This window comes from Cuculus canorus, chromosome 5, assembly GCF_017976375.1.
Source record: "Cuculus canorus isolate bCucCan1 chromosome 5, bCucCan1.pri, whole genome shotgun sequence".
NCBI classification, from domain to species: domain Eukaryota; kingdom Metazoa; phylum Chordata; class Aves; order Cuculiformes; family Cuculidae; genus Cuculus; species Cuculus canorus.
In genome coordinates this window covers 48,952,458-48,972,599 of record NC_071405.1, presented here as the reverse complement: position 1 = coordinate 48,972,599, position 20,142 = coordinate 48,952,458, and the positions used below count along the sequence as shown (strand labels likewise).

At 43.9% G+C, this 20,142-nt stretch overlaps 1 protein-coding gene across 2 annotated transcripts in view; it reads right to left on the bottom strand.

The window, feature by feature from the left end:
- The window catches only part of ACCS (1-aminocyclopropane-1-carboxylate synthase homolog (inactive)), a 28,444-nt gene extending 16,973 nt beyond the window's left edge, over nucleotides 1-11,471 (bottom strand). The window contains exon 1 of one of the 2 annotated variants that reach the window (XM_054068352.1): nucleotides 11,393-11,471. Coding sequence is in view for 1 of the 2 variants with exons in the window: in XM_054068351.1 (XP_053924326.1) it covers nucleotides 315-951 (637 nt within the window). In the remaining variant the exon portion in view is untranslated. Of the gene's footprint in view, nucleotides 1-314; nucleotides 2,736-11,392 lie in introns of those variants that run through there. The other variant, XM_054068351.1, reaches the window with a different exon arrangement.
- Between the last annotated feature and the right edge of the window lie 8,671 nt (nucleotides 11,472-20,142).

Genomic DNA, 20,142 nt, shown 5'->3' with positions numbered 1-20,142 from the left:
GTAGAAATCTAGCACAAATGCCTAGCCTGCATTATGGTAGATATGCTGACCCTTTGGATTTCGTACGCGCTATATTGCTGCCCAGTGCAGCAATTTCAGATTTTATGTACCTGCAGCAAGATATGTTTCAGGAATGGTGAGAAGACCATGAAAGCAGATACCAACCTTCAACTTTAAAGCTTTTTGGGATGTGGAATAATAAGGATCTGAATGTGAGTGCAAAAACCAGGTGTCTATCTCTGCAGCAGAAATAACCTCTCTTTCTGGGAAACTGGGCAGAAACTTTATGCTGGAATGTAAAACGCTATCCCTACCTGAAGGTGAAACACTGGTTTCAATGGGAATCTCCACCCTGGAGATGGGAGAGTCATTCTGAGCCCTCTCCAAGAAGGCTCTCTCCACCTCGTGTTCTTCGGGGGAGCCCTGCTGGTAAGACATGGATGGTGGGGGCTCTGGGGTCAAGCAGTGCTCGTCGGAATTCACCTCCTCACACTTGATCTCCATCAGCTCGGGGTGCTGCGAGTGTGCGAAGGGCAGGGCGGAGGAGGCGAACTGGTGGTGGTAGCTCTCCACCATGGTGCCCTGCAGCACCTGCTGAGCCATCACGCTGCCGCCCAGCGAGCCGTACGCCAGGGCCGGCCGGCTGGTCAGCACCCGGTCCATCACCTCGTAGAACTTCCACGTCCTGCCGCCCCGCGGGGTCTTGCTGTTGTCCTTGATGCGCCGGTACTCCAGCTTCATCTTCTTGATCTTCTCCCGGCACTGGTCGCCCGTGCGGTGGATGCCCTTCTCCCGCAGCACCTCGGCGATGCGGTTGAAGACGTGCTGGTTGCGCAGGCAGCTCTCCAGCTCCATCTGCACCGACTCGTCCGCCCAGAGCTGCAGCAGCTCCACCACCTCGGGGTCCGACCAGTTGCTGCCGCGCTCGTACTTCTTCCCACGGAAATCCATCGCTCCTGGGCGACCGCCGGGGCAGACCCTGCCCTCGGGCCCCGGGGCGCTGGCCCCCAGCCCTACTCGGCACGGCTCGGCTTAGCTCGGCACGGCATGGTGCGGCTTAGCACGGTTCGGCTCGGCTCGGCACGGAACGGCTTGGCACGGCTCGGCACGGCTCGGCTCGGCACGTCTTGGCACGGCTCGGCACGGCTCGGCTCGGTTTATCCCCTCGGCTAGAGCCGGGCGGAGCGAGCTAGCAGGGAGCCGGGCCGGCATGTTCACATCCGGGGTGACGCACATGCGTGCAGCCTTATTCCGGGATAAGTTTAGCCCGTGCCAAACACTGGACGCGCTCTCGGGGCCGCGCTGGACTCCGCGCAGCGCTGCGGGCTTCGGACACACCTCCCGGCTGGCCCCGCCCCCGGCTTGTGGCTCCCAGTGCAGCGCCGAGCCGTGCCGAACCGAGACGAGCTGAGCCGTGCCGAGCCGAGCTGAGCCGAGCCAAGCCGTGCTGAGCCGAGCCAAGCCAAGTCGAGCTAAGCCACTCCGTGCCGAGCCGGTCTTTGCCGTGCCAAGCCAAGTCCCTCACCTGCTCAGCAGTGATGGTGAAAATGCCGGCAAATAAACCCTCCAAGATTTGATTTGGAGTTTTAGAAAGCAAGCATCCTTTATCTGGCTTGGGCAGCACGGATCTTGCCATCCATTGTGTGCAGCGGGACAGGATGGATTTCCCTCTTAAACACACGTGGAGAAACTTTCCCAGAAATCTTATGCATTTTCTGTTTCTTTCCAAGGTCAGATTTTAATAGTATTATGAAACTTTGCAACAGCCCAATCTCTTGCTGACTTGGAGCTCTGGAGCCAGCTCTGCCTGACCTTGCCTTTGAGATCAGGAGAGACTGCACACAGGCGATTACAGAAGACATGTGTGTTCATCACAGACCAGGCTGCATACAAGGCATTATCATCTTCCAAAAATGAATAGTGTCTGAAAAACATCTTTTTAAAGAAAAAATACTACCAGAGGGACATTCTGTCTAACTTTCAAAGAACACAATTACTTAGGTGAAACTTTAGCTTAAATCAAAAATATTCCTCTCTCTGTAATAGGGACTTCTTGTATCAGCACTGGCGGAGTGGCTCTGTGGGGTGGGCCTGGTTCTGGCAGAGGTGCAGCAGCAGCAGCCTCCGCATCCCCTGGGGAGAGGAGCGAGGACAAGTCACTGCCTGCCATCCCTGGACACCAGAGAAGGACTTGTGCATCCACTTTGGCTGCCTCCCCTCCCACACCAGAGAGCTCAGCAAGCAGCAGGTGCATCAGCTCACCACTCTATTTGCTACAACCATCAGTTAGCTGCGCCGTTCAAATCCTCCCAAGTGCCTCCTGTCCTTTGCTGCTTGCCTGAATGGGGTGGAGGACTGCAGAGAGCAAATGCAGGATTTCTTACTTTTTCTCTACGTCATCAGGTCAAATTCCCTACAGGGATCTGTAGTTGCAGAACCAGTCTTCGAGTCTTCGTAGACCTGTCCTGCTGCACCAGCCACAAAGACGGCCTCGAGCTCTGCTGCAAGACGGTGTGTTGCGTTGTGGCCCATTGTTTTGGAAATGTCAGTCCAGGTGTGAGCCTGGCAGGTTAAGGACCGAGTCCTCAGGCAGCAGGGGTGAAGGTAAAAACAGTGATTTATGAGAAAAACAGAATAAACACAGTGTGCCTGTGTCCTGTATCTCAGTTCTCACGGTTAGTGTACAGGTTGTGTAGCGCATACTTGGTCTTTATTTTCCTATTACAATAAAAGGTAGCTTCATTGCAGCAGCTGTTTTTTTTGACCAACCCTTATTAACTTCGCTCTGGATTTTAATAAATCGTTCACAGCATCTATGATTCCATTTCTTCACCAGTGAAATGGAAATAAAAAATCCTGATCTTCATTATATTTTGTGAAATACATTGAATTCCATCTTTGGGGGAGGGGGAAGATAACTTTAAAAATGATACTACCTTTCCTAATAACTACTGATCAGACAGTAGTTTGGATTCTTTTGCAGTGATCTGCTTAACTAGAGTTTGTACTTCCACACCCTCTTGAGAAAGATGTGCTTTTGCTTTCCTAGACTTTTTCATGGGAACAGCACTCTGTATTCTATGAATACAGACTCAATTATATAAGGACATTAACACTGACTATGTACCAGAGCACACAGAGATCAGGACAATAATGAATAGGGCCATTGATGATAGAAGTTTAATAGCAAATATAAATAGATTAAAGGCGGCGTAGTATAGTCTTTTTAAAAAGCTCTTCAAAGAAGCCTGAGAGCCTGGCTGCAGCCTGTTATAGCTGAGGGCCATAACTTAGCCAGGCAGCAGCAGAGAGAGCGTTCTCAAATGTAACTCAACATATAGTCTGACTTCAGACAGAACCACTATTTCAAAATGCAAGCATTAAAAGGGATGGAACCTAGATTAATGATATACAACAATAATTATAAATCTTGAACTACTCTTCATGGTTCAGTTGTTTTCACCCTTTTATGCCACATGAAGTGGAAACTTGGTTTTTTAAATGAAATTAAGAGCTTCCCTGGCAATCATATAAATCAGGTACGTATGGCATTGGAAACAAACAGATCACATGGTGCTTTATTGCTGAGATAATTGAGCAGCCAGTTCCTTGAGCTGCTTTTCCAATTCAGACAGAAAAGAGGACTTAAGGGGCTGCAATCCCAAAGTGCAAGAAGTGATGGCATTGAAATATGCACAGTGCAAGCTACTGAGAGCTGCAAAACCAAAAAGGTAGACTATTTTCTGAACTGGCTTGTACACCTGTTTTAGTGACAAAAGTCTTTGATGTATCTAAGACAGGCTAATTTTTTTAACACTTGCTTGACAAAAATCCCTCTTTAACTTTCCTTTTCATGCAGCAAGCTCAGGAATCCAAACTGAATGCTGTCACAGAGTACCTTCCTTATTCTCAGAGAATTTCATGCCTCGGTTTCACCTCAGCAGATGACAGCCAAGTGCCATAGTTATAGGGCATTCCTTCCCTGAACAAACTGCATAGCAAAACTCATTTTGTGATCCTGAAAATATCCCTTTTGGTGCTGAGTTTCACTATTTTGTTAAGTTTAATTTATTAAAGGTCTCCATTGCTGCAACTAGTTGACGACCAGCTATATCTCAGTTAACAGTGTTTGCCCTACACATTGCTGGCCATCAGAGCAGGGGGCTGTGCTCTCCTCCCAGTGCCCATAATCAATTACATGAAAAATAAATTTTCTTTAGTTACAGAGTCTAGCTCAATGGCATGGCTTCAGATGGCACTGAAATGAAAGCCCTGGAAGTTGTAATTTCTGTTTATTTATGTTGTATTTCCAGCTGAGCGGAAGGGGCCCCTTGACTATCAAGCCTTCAGCTGGGAAAAGTGACAACCATCACGGTCATTTCGGTAGGGAGAATTTTTGCAAAAGCAAATGGAGACCTTGCAACTCAGTTAAATGTTGGATGGTGATAATAAAATCTTTTTTGTAACTACAGGAACTTTTATATATATATATGCATATATATATATAAAGCATTAAAATTAGAGAAGCCTTCTTAGTGCAGAGGATGGCTAATAATGATCAGCAGCTTGGGTTGGCATCTCCACAATCGATGTACTCTACCCTCTTACAAAGAAAGCCGTTCGCATCCCCTCCCAGCGGAGAGGGCATTCAGCTGCTCCCACGGCTGCCAGAACTCGAGACGAAGCTTAGGAAAGCAAAACCTGGGTGTGGTGGCCGTGTTCCCGGCAGTCGCGCTGCCCAAGCAGGCGGCTCGGCGGCTGGTGATGGGAGGAAGGTCCCTGCAGAGGGTGCTCCAGCCCCGGCTACCTTCCCCCAGCTGGCGCTGCTTCGGGTTTTCCTGCAAAGCCACTGTTGGGAAGGAGCACGTGCAGGCAAGGGGACCTTGGCAGGCCGGGAATGCGTGAGCGTGGGGTTGAACCAGAGGGTCAGTAGCCCAGCTGGCCTGTTTTCTAGAAGTTCAGTACATGGCTCTCTGTGGTTGAGTGTAAGAGGAAATTTCTGTTGCGGTTGACTAAAACACAACTCTCTTCAACAGCCTCCGACGTGCAAAAGGATGCTGGGTTTGACTCTTATGATGCTTTAGATCAGAAGAAGGATATTTCCCTGAGAAGCGTAGGTGCTGCTGGCAGCACTTAAAGCCCAGGAGCACTCTGACCAAAACCACAACCATCTAATGCCGGTTTCAATACTGACTTGGAGTTAGTTGAATTGAGCAGATTCAGATCTAGTTCCTAAGAGATCACACCGGTAAAAATTCTTTGCAATAACTGCAAGTTAAAAATTAAAGTCCAAAGAGATGGGCGAGACAGAAACATTCTTACATTCCCTAGGTTGGTAAATAGTGTAAATAAATATGAGATTTTGCCCTGTTATTGGAGAAATCGCAACAAATCGAAACTCTCTCAATTCTGTTAGTTTCTCGGGATCGGAGCTGACGCCCTGGTCAGAGATGGTGCAGAAGACCACCCTGGGCACTCTCTGTTCCACATCTCATTTCCCAGATTGCCAAGGGACACCGGGCAGCTGAAGCCATCAAGTAGCATTTATTTTTACATTCTTTAAGAACTGACCGTTGCAGAGAAGTGCTGGAAAACACGCTTTCTGCTCCACAAAGAGTTTTTGAGGTATGAATCTTATTTGTAATATTGATTATCCACTAAATCCTCCTGCAAAACTTCTCAGCCCATCCCCTGAAAACCACAAAATGATGACTCAAATAAAGCACTCGAACAAAAGCTAAGGCAAGATCTGATCTCATATGTACCAGGATCCTCCTGACTTATTATTAATTCTTCCATCTCTGCTTCTTCAGAGATGAATTTATATTTCACTGGCTTTCAGAGAAAGAAAACCCCAACAACCATTACAGATATTTTCTCTTAGGCTTCTTATTGCATTCACAGGTACAGGAGGGGTATAGTTTGCCTTGTTAAATTAAGACATCATTTTAATAAGCAGTTTCAGCAGACGGACATGAGAGAAGTGAAAGTTTCTGGGGGGCTCTCGCTCCCAACATGTGCCCAAAGGGTTATTTAAGGTAATTTACAGTAACACCCGCAGAGGGCGGTAGGACAGTCTTCAAAAACCTTTGGTAAAGTGGAGATGGACAAGGAAAACTGCAGGAGAGTTTGATTATTAAGCACCAAGATTTTCTGGGACTGATTTTTCCCCCCCCTCCAAGTGTCAATTCTGTAACTGATTAAACAGCACATCATGTTTTCTGTGAAACTCTGGGCAGACCCACAGGACCTGTTCTATTGCAGGCAGAAGGAGCTGTGGAAGTGCTGAGTGTTTTCCACCCTCGATCAGTATGACATCCACACAGATGACTGAGAAACTGGTTTTCCTACTTTCTGTGCATATTACTTCGATAGGACCCAGGCCTGCTTAGTCATCCCATGCAACTACTTTATGGTATTCCGTGGAACAGCAAGTGGTTTGAGGGTATTTTAAATACTGGCTTACCTTGTGACTAATAACAGAGATAAAATGAATCCCAGTGTCTAAATTCATACATTAATGGGGTTCAAGAAAGGGAATGGATCCAGATTCCTGTGACCAAGCCTACTTCTGCAGTTTCAGACCTAGGCCATTTCTCTTTTTTAAAGATCTTTAAATGCTTGTAGATTCATCTGCTATAATACAATTTTTGTAAGTTTTGACTGAATAAGTGTCTATGTTACAGATGAAAAAGTGACAAACTTCAGTGCAGGAGAGGATTGCACTTCTGCAAAACTGATGAGCACACCGCAGTTAACTAGGGAGTGACAAGGTCTGTATTTTCTTCTTCAGGGTGAAGCAACAGTGACTGATGTCTAAGGCAAGAAATCAAACCCAATGGGTCTATTAGAGGAAAGAAATTTAACTTTCCATACTACACTACCAAGTGTCATACTATGTGTAGAGAAAGTTCTTGCAGTGCTTCATATCCTGTGTATCCCTCTGCTAAGGCTTGCCGGGCATCTTGTGGCCAAGGCAAGCACAAGCACTCATTGCTTGCAGATTCACATGTACATTCAATTTCCTTGGTTGAAATCTTCCCTTTCTAAATGCAGTGATTTTGGATTGCCCTAAAGAAACCTTGAGAGGCTTCAGCATGAAGGACACATGGTGTGACGTCTAATGAAGCGACCTCTGTTTGCAGCTTTGTCATGGTCACTGACACTGGAAAAGGACTGCAGAGAGAAAATGCATTGAAGAGAGTAGAGGAAATGAATAGGTATTGGTGCTAGCTGGAAAATGAGTAAACTTACTTCCCTCTTGACATGCTGTTTATACTAGCCAGTCTTGCTTTTTTTTTTTTTTTTTTGCCTAGTTTCTTTCTTTTTGGCCATTGGTGCTTCTTAGTCTGGCTCTGTTCTGTACTATCAGTTCTTTGCAAGGAGACATGCAAATGTTTTCTTCCCCTCTGCTGCCAGAAAACAACATGCGTCATTTCAGAACCCACAGACACAAAGCCAAGAACCCCTCGGCCCCTTTTGTGGCCTCCAAACTCACATCTGCAGATCACAAAAATCTCAGCTTGACAAGATAAGATTACAGTTTTTACCACAGAAGGCTACGCATTTTGATGCTATTATTCTTTATCCTGAAAGAGATATTAAATAAATAGCTAATACACTCTGGAACACAACAACAGCCTGCAAGGGTATAGGTGTTGCTAGATCACTCTACAAAATCAGAATGCTCTAACACCAAAACTGCATCACTGAGGCAAATACAGGAGAAATTTCCCCAAGTAATGACCAGTTATCAACCCAGTTCCCTCTCTGTGCTTGGCTGGACTGTGCCCTTCAACTGCCAAAAGCCTTTTGCCCCTCTAGTTTTAAGTAAGACGTATTTCAGGATCTGTCACCATTTGCCTTAGAAGAGAAAAGCCAAAGGTGAGGAGGAGAGTGGATTGACTGGATCTTATGCTAAAGATAGACACTGAGACCTCCATGTTTGGTCTGACACAGAAAACAGCTGGGATTAAATTTCTAGATAAAACCATGGACAAGAATTCTTCTATATTTTCATTTATAATAGTAAGGAGTTTACATTGCTACCACCTGAAATAACCATGAGTTGAAGTTGGGATCTTGTTTCCTGCAGCATGACTAAAAGCTAAGCAGGATACTTCTAATGTGCCCCGAGCAAGACATGTTCATTTACAATGAGTCTTTTCTAACTGTGTGGGGGAATGGGAGTGGTAGGAGATGAAGGCGGTGGTTAGTGTTGTGTTTTGAGATTACAGGAATAAATAAGTATTTATATACAGTGAGAAACCATGTACGTAAAGAGGACTTCCCCATAAAGCTGTAATGCTGGCCTGCAGCACCCACTTCTATGGATATCCCTGGTTTTCACAGAGCTCAGCCAGTGCAACTCAATCCTAACATGCCTGAGCCCCACAGCTATTCTGCTCCAGCCTCACTGCACTGACAGAAGATCAGCGTCCTCATCTCAACCTTCTTTTCTGCTCTGCCAGGCCTGAGAATAACAAATGATGCTAACATTTATAGGTAGCCTTGTGTCTGAGGCTGCAAAACTCACATTACTGCTTATCTTGAACACAGAACTATAAAGGCAGCATCAGTGTGCCCATCCAGCTGAGCTGTGCTCCACTTCTGCTTTCCTGACCCAAGTATAATCCTCAAAAAGGAACGTTCCCCTCATGTCCTGTCAATGCTGTCTAACCTTTCTTAATAACTGCTCATAGATACTATTTTTCTCTTAACCTTTCCTTTGCAGTCAGTTCATGAGAGCTGGAGACCTTTCTGTTCTTCCCTCACTCTCCCCTTCTTGTGCAAGATCTCCAGTGATGTTGCCCTTACGAAGTCAGTAGCTGCTCCCAGGAACACTCCCAGGAATGGATGATCCTTGTATAACTACCGGCACAGTTGGGAAATAGCCTAGGACTATGGGTCATCAGTCCTGCTGAACTGCATAATACCAGCTGCCTGAGTTGTACAACTCTTTTGTGCTTCATCCAGCTACGCTATGTTTATCTGAACTTGATGTGACCCAGAAAAAAAAATCCAATTTTTAAGTACAGTTTTAATGCAAACTTCCTGAGAATAGGCTGGGGAAATCATTGATGTCTGGCTGTTCAAGGGAGTGAATGACAGGGAGGTTTTTGAGCTGCAGAACATACATTTTTTAATAAGGCTAGCATAAATTTTATGCTAACATTTAAATTCAATCAACCACATTGAATTAATTACTGTCTTTAGAGGAGACAAAACCAGAAGTTAGAATAGCACAAGGATCTGATACCTTTTAGTAGATACATATCAATGCTGCTAAGAGTCTATCTTCCCTTTGGAGTAGTATGTGGATGAAAAAGCATTGGTCAGCGAAAGAAATACAGAAGTCGTCAGGATGGAAGTAGTTCTCACAAGACTGGAAATCTTCCCGATTTCCCACATGGACCTGGAACCAGAACCTGAAATACCTTTAAAGCCTGTGGCCCCCAGACACTTAAATGGAAGCCAGGGAGAAGATAAGCTTGTCCTGAAGGTTGTGCAACCTGCCATTAGTATTTGGAGAATAAAATAAGGCAGAAGCAGGCAATGAAATTGTGCCGGTCCTGCTGCTACCTTTGTTTCTATAAGGGTTGCCAAGCACTTCTTTTTTTCTTTTCTTCCTTTTGAATTCCTCCTGCCCCTGCCACTTGTCTGGCACAGATTGGGAGGGACACTAACTGGTCTGCTTCACAGCAGGATTACCAATAGCTTGCCCAAAGGTTTGTTTGGTTTTCACAACTGTACTGTTAGGTTCTCTGTTGTTCTCTTGAAACACATTAATTTTGTGATCCCTTATAACTGCTAAAATCTTCCTTTTTGCTGTCCTCCAAACTATTGCCTGCCTTGAATTTGCACAGTGGAGTATTCTTTATTTTGTGCCTATCCATACAGAATATTTGTCCATTCGGTCCTCCAGGACCTGAAGACCCCTTTGAATTCTGACCTTATTCTCCTGAGTGCTTGCATGCTCCCCAGCATGATGCTGCTATCACATTTGATAAGCATTTTATCTTGCATCTATGGAGCCAATAATGACAAGACTGACTGACCAAAAGACACCCTGCAGTCCCTTGGTTACTCTCCTCCGATTTGATACAAATACCTGAGGGCTCTTCAGTGTATAAGCTTTTCCATGGCCTGTGCTTACAAGCTTAAGCTAGGGCGTGTGTCTGTAGCTGACTTATGAGGATCATGTGAAGGAACGTGGAAGACCTCACCCAGCTAGGAATACAGGACATCTCCTTTTTCTTCCCTAGTTGGTTACTTTGTCAGAAAAAAAGAGGGCAGGCTGGTCTGATAGGATTTCTGCTTGACAGGCCCACATGCTGCAACTTGTCACCTTATTATCTTCTATATACTCATGCACAGCTCATTTGTTCTACTTTTTCCAGGAATTGGAGCTATAGTGACTACTACCCAATCCTTCTCACGTCTTTCTTTCCTTTCTTCAAAGACCATCATTACATGCACCCTTGTCCTACATTTTTTGATCTATTCCCATAATATATCAGAAATAATTCCTAATACTTATGCAGCTATCTCGGCCAGTTCCATCAACACTGGAGTTCAAGGGAACATGAAGACATGCATCCAAGCAGTGCCTGAGCAATTCTAGGACTGCACTGTGCACCAAGTGGTGCTATGCAAAGCCAGTTTGAATCTGTCAGAGGTCCATTCTTTCCAACACTGGTCCTGAACCAACTCAATCCTCAAGCAAAACAACAACGACCATGCAGTGCTGAGTCTGACTTCATAAACTCTGCCAGACCTCACTGTTTTTTCTCACTCTCTGCTTTACAGTGGTGCAGACCCATCCAGGCAGCTACCACAAAACTAATTTCATTTGCGGGTCCTGTGCTGCTTTGGTCCGACATGCAGCTCCACCACCCCAATATCCAGTGTATTCTCCCCTACCAAACAAATAATGGTGAGACAACTATCAATCCTGCCACTATGCTGATCCAGTTCCAAAAAATTTGGAAGAGGGGGAAAAAAATTACTCTTAAAAATATGGCTGCCGGTCATCCCAATCTTGTTTTCTACTCATAGAGTAGGTAAATGCCTCACATGTATTTATGATTGTAACCTCGCAACACAGTCATTCAGCTTGTTCTCACTTCACATCTAAGAATGAGAGGCACAGAGCAATTCAGTGACTTGTGACACATCAAAAAAAAACATGTGCAGAGAAGTATCAACAAGAGGTGCTGACCATCTTCTCTGAGTTCAGTGCCCAGAAATGACAGCATCATCATTTATCCAGAACTAGGATACCCCAGAAATTAACTATACCCACTGTCTAAAGCAGACAAAAATATTTCCCCATGCCTTACAGCTGAAGCAAAACACAGCTGGAGTAAGAAACAATTATTTTTGCTCTTACCTGTGGACTTTGCTGGCAAAAATAGAAATAGGCTGCTTGGACAGTCAGTCAGATTTTGCCTTATGACTCTGGGCACAGCTGCAACTATAACTTTGGCAAAAAGGCTAAGGAAGTGTTCTGTGTTTGTTTACTTTGTCAGGTGTGTTCATTAGACTCGGATTGCATCAAAGAGCTCCCAGGAAAGCATGTGCAAGAATCACACACCTCCCTTGCAAGGTTTTCCCAATCAGAGGCCATGTCCTTGTGCCCTTGGCTAGGGTCGTATACCTTCCTTGCAGTATTTAAAGAGCAGCATGTTTTCTGGTTAACAATCATGAGATGTGAGCTTTCTGTGGTGGAAGAAAACATTCAGAAATGACAGCTATTGCTAGAAAATTCTGAAAATCTCATTCCTTGGGGACTGACAGGGGGTTCATTACATTAAGGAAAAGAACAGAGTTTGTTTTGCAGTTTTTGGGAAACCTTTTATTTGAGAACTCAATCTCAGTTCAAACTGTACTGTGTTCAGTCATTTTAGCTGTATGATATTTACTGAGCTGTTGTTAAACAGTGATTCATTCTAGGAACTTCACAAAAGGTTCTAAAAACATTTAAGAAAATACTTTTATATCTTTAAGTGACAGGCTGTTCAGCTACTCACTGGTCCAGATATCAATAACATCAAATGTCAGTGCCTTGAACAATGGCAATGCTAACTATGTTTTTCCAGTCCCTAACCTCAGATTTGCAAAGACTAGAGGGTTTCTGCAGAGATCACCTCCTAATCTGAGACTGTCACAACAAACTCCTATCCCAGAGCCTGAGAGAACACTCAAAACCTCTCTTTCCAAAGCTAATAAATCTCTGGCAAGCTGAGACCCCTTTGCAGGGTCTCTCAAGCCTGCCAATAGTCAGTCTCTGCTGCTGGCAAGTTCATGTTTTTTTCCCAATATAATACATGGTGGGAGAAAAGGAATCTGCTCTGGTTCTGTAAGTAATCTTATTAAATAATAGGTAAACATAGTGCCAGTGAACTGAGTCAAGGCACTCATGCCCTGAATACAACTAGAAGGGGCACGTCACGCTCAGTTGACAAAGAAAACTTTTCCCATGTTTCCCTGCCATTGTTGCACAGTGGTGGGTAACTGCAAGAGATGAATGATTTTCTTTCTATGTCTATTTAATTCCTCAATGCATCTGGCAAGACTTCAGTAAGAGAACTGCTTTTGTGCCATGGGAGTTGTGCAACAGAAACTGAGCAAAGGCCAGTTCCACTCAAACCTCCCATCCAGACTACTGGATCGCATCCAGGACCATCACCACCCTAGTGGACATGGGAAAGGAAAGGGTGATCACCAATATTTAATAAGTGAGATGCTTGGCTTGAATTTGAGCCGCGTCTATAACCAGGATTGTTGTAGCAGCCTCCATCCTTTGTAAATCAAGGACAGGTGGGACAAAGCAAACATGATCTCACCTGCAGTACTATCAAAGACTTACACACAAAAGCCTTCAGATCGCATTTCCAATTTCTCAGCCTTTCAGTCTGTCCTGTTACCATCTGACTGTATACTCCAGGAGTATCTTACCCACTCTTGGGACTGCTTTAATTGAACCCGAGTTTGAGTCTACCCTTAAAAAGCTGTCTTACTGGCCATATTTAGTTCATGTCTCTTCTCCTCTTCTCCTCTGCAGATTTGGATTCATTGCAACCAAGTAGGGTAATTATCAAAGAGTACACATGTAAACCTTCCCTTTGAAATGTGCGTATTGTAACAGTATTTCTTCCCTCTGCTTTCCTATTTTTTAGTTTGACTGAAACTGCTTTGATTCAGAAGTGACCAAGATTACAGTAACTTTTATGAAGGAAATCAGTTACATTTCAATTACCATCAAGTGATACCTCACAGCAAAAACTTTAAGTGTGTTGCTGGCCCAGAGGTAATGACTGAAGCAGGCTGTTTGTCTCTCAAGGAAATATGCCTCTTTTCAATTGGAAACAAGAAATATTTTGGCAAGCAGTGGCAGCACACAAGGAAATATGTTCTGCCTGTGCCCAGGCTGCTTCAGTCTGATGGCTGAGATTTCATTCGCTCTGTCTCCACAAAACTCCTGAAACTTCACTGATTTCAAATATGCAAACCCAGAGAAGTCAGAGTATAGTTATGTTCAGAGAGATGGCACAGATTTCCAGACCAGCTCTCCTCATAGAATCTCTGTCTGCAGACAGAAGGATACCTGTCAGAAACCAGATTATTTCAGTTAATATTATCTGCTCTAATAATAGTAGCTAGTTTTAAACCCCTCCAAATCTAATCTACATTACTAACCCTTGAGGCAGGAACTTTCCTAAATGGCAGTTGTTGCTTGGTACACAGGAGGCAGCATTCTCTATCACTTATATGTAACCAGAAGCAGAAGGCACTGGTGTGGAAGACTTTCTGCACCAAGGCAGGAGTCACCACTTAGCTGTGTTATCTCACCAGGCACTCTCTTGTGCTCAAACCTTTGCAGGTAGAGTGAGAGTTCATCGTTGCCTCCCTTCCAAACCCAAGTACACACCACACGCCTGTCCCACGCGGAGAACGTACCAGATGCTCCCAAGTGATGCAGGGGAAAAAGCACAGGTGACCCACTGATTAAGTAGTCAAGGTCTGGCCTCTGGTCCAAAACCAAGCATAATTTTTTACAGAACAATTTACAAGAAGAGAGAAATAAAAGAAGCTTTATTTACGGCTTTCATAGATTTTTCTCCATCAGCTGCTCAGTTAAAAGACAAATGTGTATATTAATATTAACACACACAAAAATATGTAATTCCCTGAGGTCTGTATAAAACTCATTCCAATTAATAAAACCAGAAATTAAAAGCAGCATTTGTATTCCACCAAAAATTTTATTATCAATGTATTGAGCTATCAAACATTCAAAAAATACCTCTTTGCCAGGATACTTGCCTTAAAGCTCCAGTTTTTGAGAAACAATAATAAATTTGTTGGTTTTTTCAGGATGCTAGTGAGTTTAGACTCCAGTTGTAGCTTTATGCTACAAACACAAGAGCTAGGAATGCACTAGTCAAATATGAGTAAGCAAACGCTGATTTCCATGGAGCTGGGACATAAAGAAAAGCAAAAGCAATCACAAGGTTGATAGAGGAATCCAGACTTTGCCAATGCAAAGCTATCTCACTTTCTTTTCATTTGTATTCAGTCAAGCTGTTGGCTTAGCTCTCCGTCTCGTCTACTGGGAATATTTATTCACTTATAACCAGACTTCAGATGTTTCCAATAAAACTGATGAACTAATGAGTAAACTGTTGGGCCTAGGCTGGTGCAAAGATATTGTATGTCTGTGTAACTAATAGCCCTTTTCTAATACTTCCGTGTAACCTAGAAACAAACAGAACAGGAGTGCTTGATGTTGCCAAGATTGTCTTGGGCAGAGGCTGGAAGCAGGTGTGCAGTGTTTGTCTTCCCTCTCCAAAACCACTTCAAGGCCTCATGCCAGCTGAAAGGCAACTGATTAAATGCAGTGTTGTCCTTACTTTATTAGAGAAGAGTTAAAAACCTTTATGATAGGCAGGTAGCAACTGGAAGATGCGGCATACTCTAGCCACTACCAGGCAGGGCAAGCTCATACAGGCAGCCAGTCTCGTCTTTTTCTTGTTTGTGTGGACATGAAGGAGCCGCTGCGTGGAGTTATTCCAGCATCACTGAGGATAAATTTGACCTCTTTCTCAAGAATCCCATTTGCTTTCACTTTTGTCTACTGCCATCACATCTGGGGCATGTGGCAATGGAGGAGAAAGAGCTGCTTTCATGGACTTGTCCAATCTGAAGGCTTGGAGCTTGATTCATACGAGCGCTGATGTCTGGAAGCTACTCCAAAACTCTGATGCTTTTTTCAGACTTTGTGTTCTGGTTCACAGTCTCTGTCAAAATTAGCTGCAACAGTATAAGTAAGACAGACAGTCCTAGCTGGCTTCTTTATTCTTCTGCTGAAGACTATCACTCCTACAGGTTGTGGTAACCTCTGGCAAACTTCTGCATCAACTTCAAGAGAGGTTTAGAAATCTCTGAAACCTTTGCATACAAAGTCACTGGAGCCAGATTTGAAACTCATAGCAGCAGGTGGTGTTCATCTCAACAAAGATGAGAAGTACAGTGCCTGTGCTCCAAGTGAAGCATGCTTTGCTGTAATTTCTCTCCATGTTCATAGGAAATACTGAAAGATTAAAAAAGGAATAAGATGAAGAAACACAAAGACCCTGATCTTCAGTAAAAGAAGCTGATCTGTGGTAGGAGGGGTCTGGGACCCTAATGGACTGCAAAGTCACCACCATACCAGGATCTTTCAGTGATCTGGGGTTAGAGGTGAGTTGAGTGTGGTGGTACCTTACCTCTGATATGAGTCTTAAGTGAGACACTATCTTGATCACAATAGTCAGAAGTTTAAACATAGGCCTTTCCAGTCTGCTCCAAGACTTTTCATAGAAAAGGTGTGGTAGATCTTTTTCTGCACATACTAAATAATCTCATTTTATTCTGAGGGATATTCAGAGCTTTTTGGTGACACAGCTGCATTTCTTTCTCCCAAATATTTAGCTGTGCAAGATCACACTGTTCAGGTCTGGAATATCTCAAGTTGGAAGAGGGAAACAAGACTGCCTGGAGCTGGGCCCCACATATCTCTGGCAAATGCACATCAAATGAAAAAAACTCAAAACATTTACAACATAAATAAGAGATGAGAGATCAGAAGGGAAGAATACAGGGGAACTGGAATGTCTCTCCTGCTGTGTCCAGCTTTAACTCAAACACAAATATTAGAGAAGAGGGGAAAAGGGTGGAGAAATAGAAGAAAATGATACACAGAAAAGAATGTGGAAAAAAAAAGCTTTACATTCCAGTACAATCTCAAACCTGAAAGGAAGATAAATAAGAATAAGCAGGTAACAATGTGCAGCCTTTTATGGGAAATCTTCCATTCATAGGAATTCTCTCCATTTCTGCATGACCTCTCACTGGTCTTTTTTCCACACTGTTGGCTGATTCTGGATTCACAGGGCCTCTCTACTGTTAACCGTAGCAAATATTTTCAGTAAAAGTCATTTTGCATCTCACACAATATTAGAGAAAAAAACCTAACAGACGTTGACCAAGAGAAGCCCTAGAGCTAATAGATTTACTTTAATAATAACACAGTATCTTTTAAACCAGTGTGTTTCAGGTGAGTGGAAAAGGTTGCAACATTTCATCTACAGATCAGAAGGCAACTCCACCTGTCTTTCAGACTTCATTTTTCTTTCTGATGTGCTCAATGAGACGGGCTGTGGTGGTGGTTCCTCGTTGGGAGAGAACTGCTCCCTAAGAAAGTGATTAAGATCTGCTACTAAACAGCAGCAGGTGAGAACTTGATTGCTATGGCTTCAAGAAAGAATCAAGAAGATGATAGAAGCAAAAGAAGCTGCTTTCATTCCAGAGGTGTCCTAAGATAACAATGTTTTCGTGGACTTTGAGTCAAAGTGTTATGTTCTTTCTGTGAATTGTAGCTTTAACTTACTTTCCAAAACCAAAACATCACCGTGGCTGTATTCCTTCTAGAAAACAGGAATGTCAATGAGTTTCTCCCACACAATTAGGTGATATTGGGATAGAAATGCTCATCCAGATAAATTCAAACTACCCATTTCAGAAAAAATGCAGCAGGTGGAAATCTGGCACAAACAGTCATTTAAGGCACAGAAGTATCTGAGCTATGGTTTGCATCATTTACCCCACCACCAAGAAAAGGCAACTGTAAGAGTCTCAGAAGATCCTAACTCGCAGAGAACCAGGACATGGGAGACTTGGAAAACTGCCTTTACTGGTGTATTAAAAGCAAAATAAAACTACTTACAAATGAGTCAATAAAAATCTTTCTCATGTTTCATCAGTGGTCAAAACCAGTAAGTCTTAAGACATGCTGAAAAGATCACAAAGATAGCACTGAAAATATAAAGGAATGATATGAATGCTAGTAGTCCATGCCCTGAAATAACTGTGTTCATTTTTCTTTTTCAAAAGAAACAGCCAAAATAAAATAGAAAATTATGAAGGAGTCATTAGGAAGATTGGAAAATTATCCATACAAAACCACAGAGAGGGATCCAAAGAAATCTTATTTTAGAAGAGAAAGAAAGCAGGTGAGCTGGGATATAAGAAGACAGACAGAAGCATAACTGTGGAAGAGATCATTTAGGCATACCTAATGACTTCACTTAAAAATGTAGAGACAGCGCCCAGTTAAAGAATCTCCAAGCGTCAAACTTTCCCACCCACAGAGTTTTCCACTCACTGGTGAAACAGATAGAGCTGAAGCAAAGTATTTTGAGTTATGATGTGCAGAGCACAGTTGCACAGATGGCTTCAGAGGAATTTGAAAGACATAGCCCTTGTCCTGAGAACTTGCTTGAGACAAAGTGCTTGTGGGAATGCAAAAATTCCAGCAGAGATTTATGCAAACGGCAGAAGTGCTCTCCATAGTTAAACATCGTTGTTAACATGGTGCTAACCAGTGTCAATTTGAGTGGCATTTTATGCTGTTCTATAAAGCAACAGAGGCTGGGCACAGTGATGAGTCACCGGTCTAAGCTAATCATAGAATCATAGAATCACCAGGTTGGAAAGGACCCACTGGATCATCGAGTCCAACCATTCCCAACAATCCCTTAAACCGTGTCCCTAAGCACTTCATCAACCCATTACTTAAACACCTCCAGGGAAGGCGACTCGACCACCTCCCTGGGCAGCCTGTTCCAGTGCCCGATGACTCTTTCTGTGAAGAATTTTTTTCTGATATCCAGCCTGAACCTCCCCTGGTGGAGAACTCCTGTCCTTGAGTCCTGCTACACTGACACAGCACTGAGAACATGCTGGTAGACGTTTTATTTTCTAAACTATTTCCATTCAGGAAAATGCATTTTTTCTTTCTAGGTCCAAGGGGTTTTCCTTCATCTTTCCCATTGGAAAGTGTCCCAAGAGTTCGCTGTTATTTTGCTTAGAAAGCACCTGCAAGTAATACCTGCTGCAGCACTCAACAACAAGGCAGCCTCACTGCCTACTTTCCTGGAGCAGTTGAATTTCTGCTGTCACAGCCTCACATTTTTGGGAGAGACAGCCTCATATGTCAGTTCCACCAGAAGGGCTGCCACTATTCATTGCTGAATCTGAATTAACAAAAGGCTTTTTCTATTCATTGCTATTCAATGACTTTGGAATTTTCAAGAATAGAACAAATTGTAATGAAGAGATTTCTGCATTCATGATAAAGTAGCACCAATGAAGGGGGATAATTAGTCAGATGAATTAGTCTGGGGAGAGGGAGGCAATCTGGGAAATGTGTGTTTAACAGAGTAATCACAGAGCTCTAGAGATGGCCTCACCGGTGGGTTTTCCAGGGACTGGGGAAATTATTAAAGCAGGCAGACCGGCAGACAGCTGCAGTAACAAAAGCAGAAACCAGACACCAGTCTGTATGAGCTCGGGACAAAATACGAATGAGGATCCGATTCTGAACAAGGCACAGGGCACTGACATCAGCAGCATTGCACTAGGAATGCATTTGGCCCCTGTGCAAATCCAGGTCGTCCAGAATTTACTCGTCAAATTCTCTCCCATCCAAACCCTCTGCCCCTTGGAGACACTGGACCCCTTTCGTGTTTGTCTGTTAAAAGTAAAAGGGGGTAAAAGGCTGTTTTCCACTCTGCATCCCATTGCATAGAGTATGGCACCTGCAGCAAAGAAACCCATCTGGCTTAGGTTACTTGGAACCAGCATATGGGTGAAACCCAGCCTGGAACCAGACAAGATGCTGCTGGTTTGGGGTTTCATTACAAACCACAGTGGAAGCCAGGTCTGCTCAAGTTTACAAATGCTTTGTCAAACTGGGTTGTGCTTTGATCAAGTCTGACTGTTTTGAGAGGTAAAAAAAAATGTGCAGAGTGGAGAGATCCAGAGCTGGATTTTTTCTCAGAGGGCTTTGTGTGGAACAACTCAGTAAATATCCAGGCAGCTCAGGCAGCTAGAGGTGTCAGGAATTTCACTCCTATTTCCATGGGTGGGCGGGCTCACAAGGCAGGTTCTGATCTGAAATTTCAGGTCACAGTCTGGACAGGCACCTGCAAGTCTTGATCTTGATAAGAACGAGCAAGGAGGAACTGCTTAAAGCCCCCCTCCAGATAAAACTGCGTCAGAGCAATAATGAAGCTAAATGAAGCCCTGAATGAGGGTTTGAATTTAGCAAGGTCTACTCCATCTCTGGATCTTGCCTGGCTTGGAGCATTCACCCTGTGAGAGCAACCTTTCTTTTAAGACTTCTAGCTTTCTACAGCCTGGTAAATATTGTATGAGGTGGTGACACACCATCTCTGTGTCAGATCCCCAAAGACACCAGACACTGAGAAGAACAAGCATTTTTCAAACCTATGGCAACAACAAACCCCTGACCTAAGTTTTTTGCATTTTCAGAGTAGGTCTGAGCCAGTGGATGTTCTGGCAGGAGGCAACAGCTTTATGGGTGTCTTAGTAGTACAGCATGCCGAGTAACAAGGGATGTTTGCACTGCTGGGACTCTGTTTTGGTGCGTTCATTGCATGTATGGCCCTGCAGAGCACATCATAGTATAAACAGAGAGCAGATGGAGCTGGAATAACAAATGAAACTTTTCCAGTTGTGAGACTACACAAGGCCAAAGAGGAAGCAGTGACAGCTGCTGTCCCCAGGGAGTTTGCC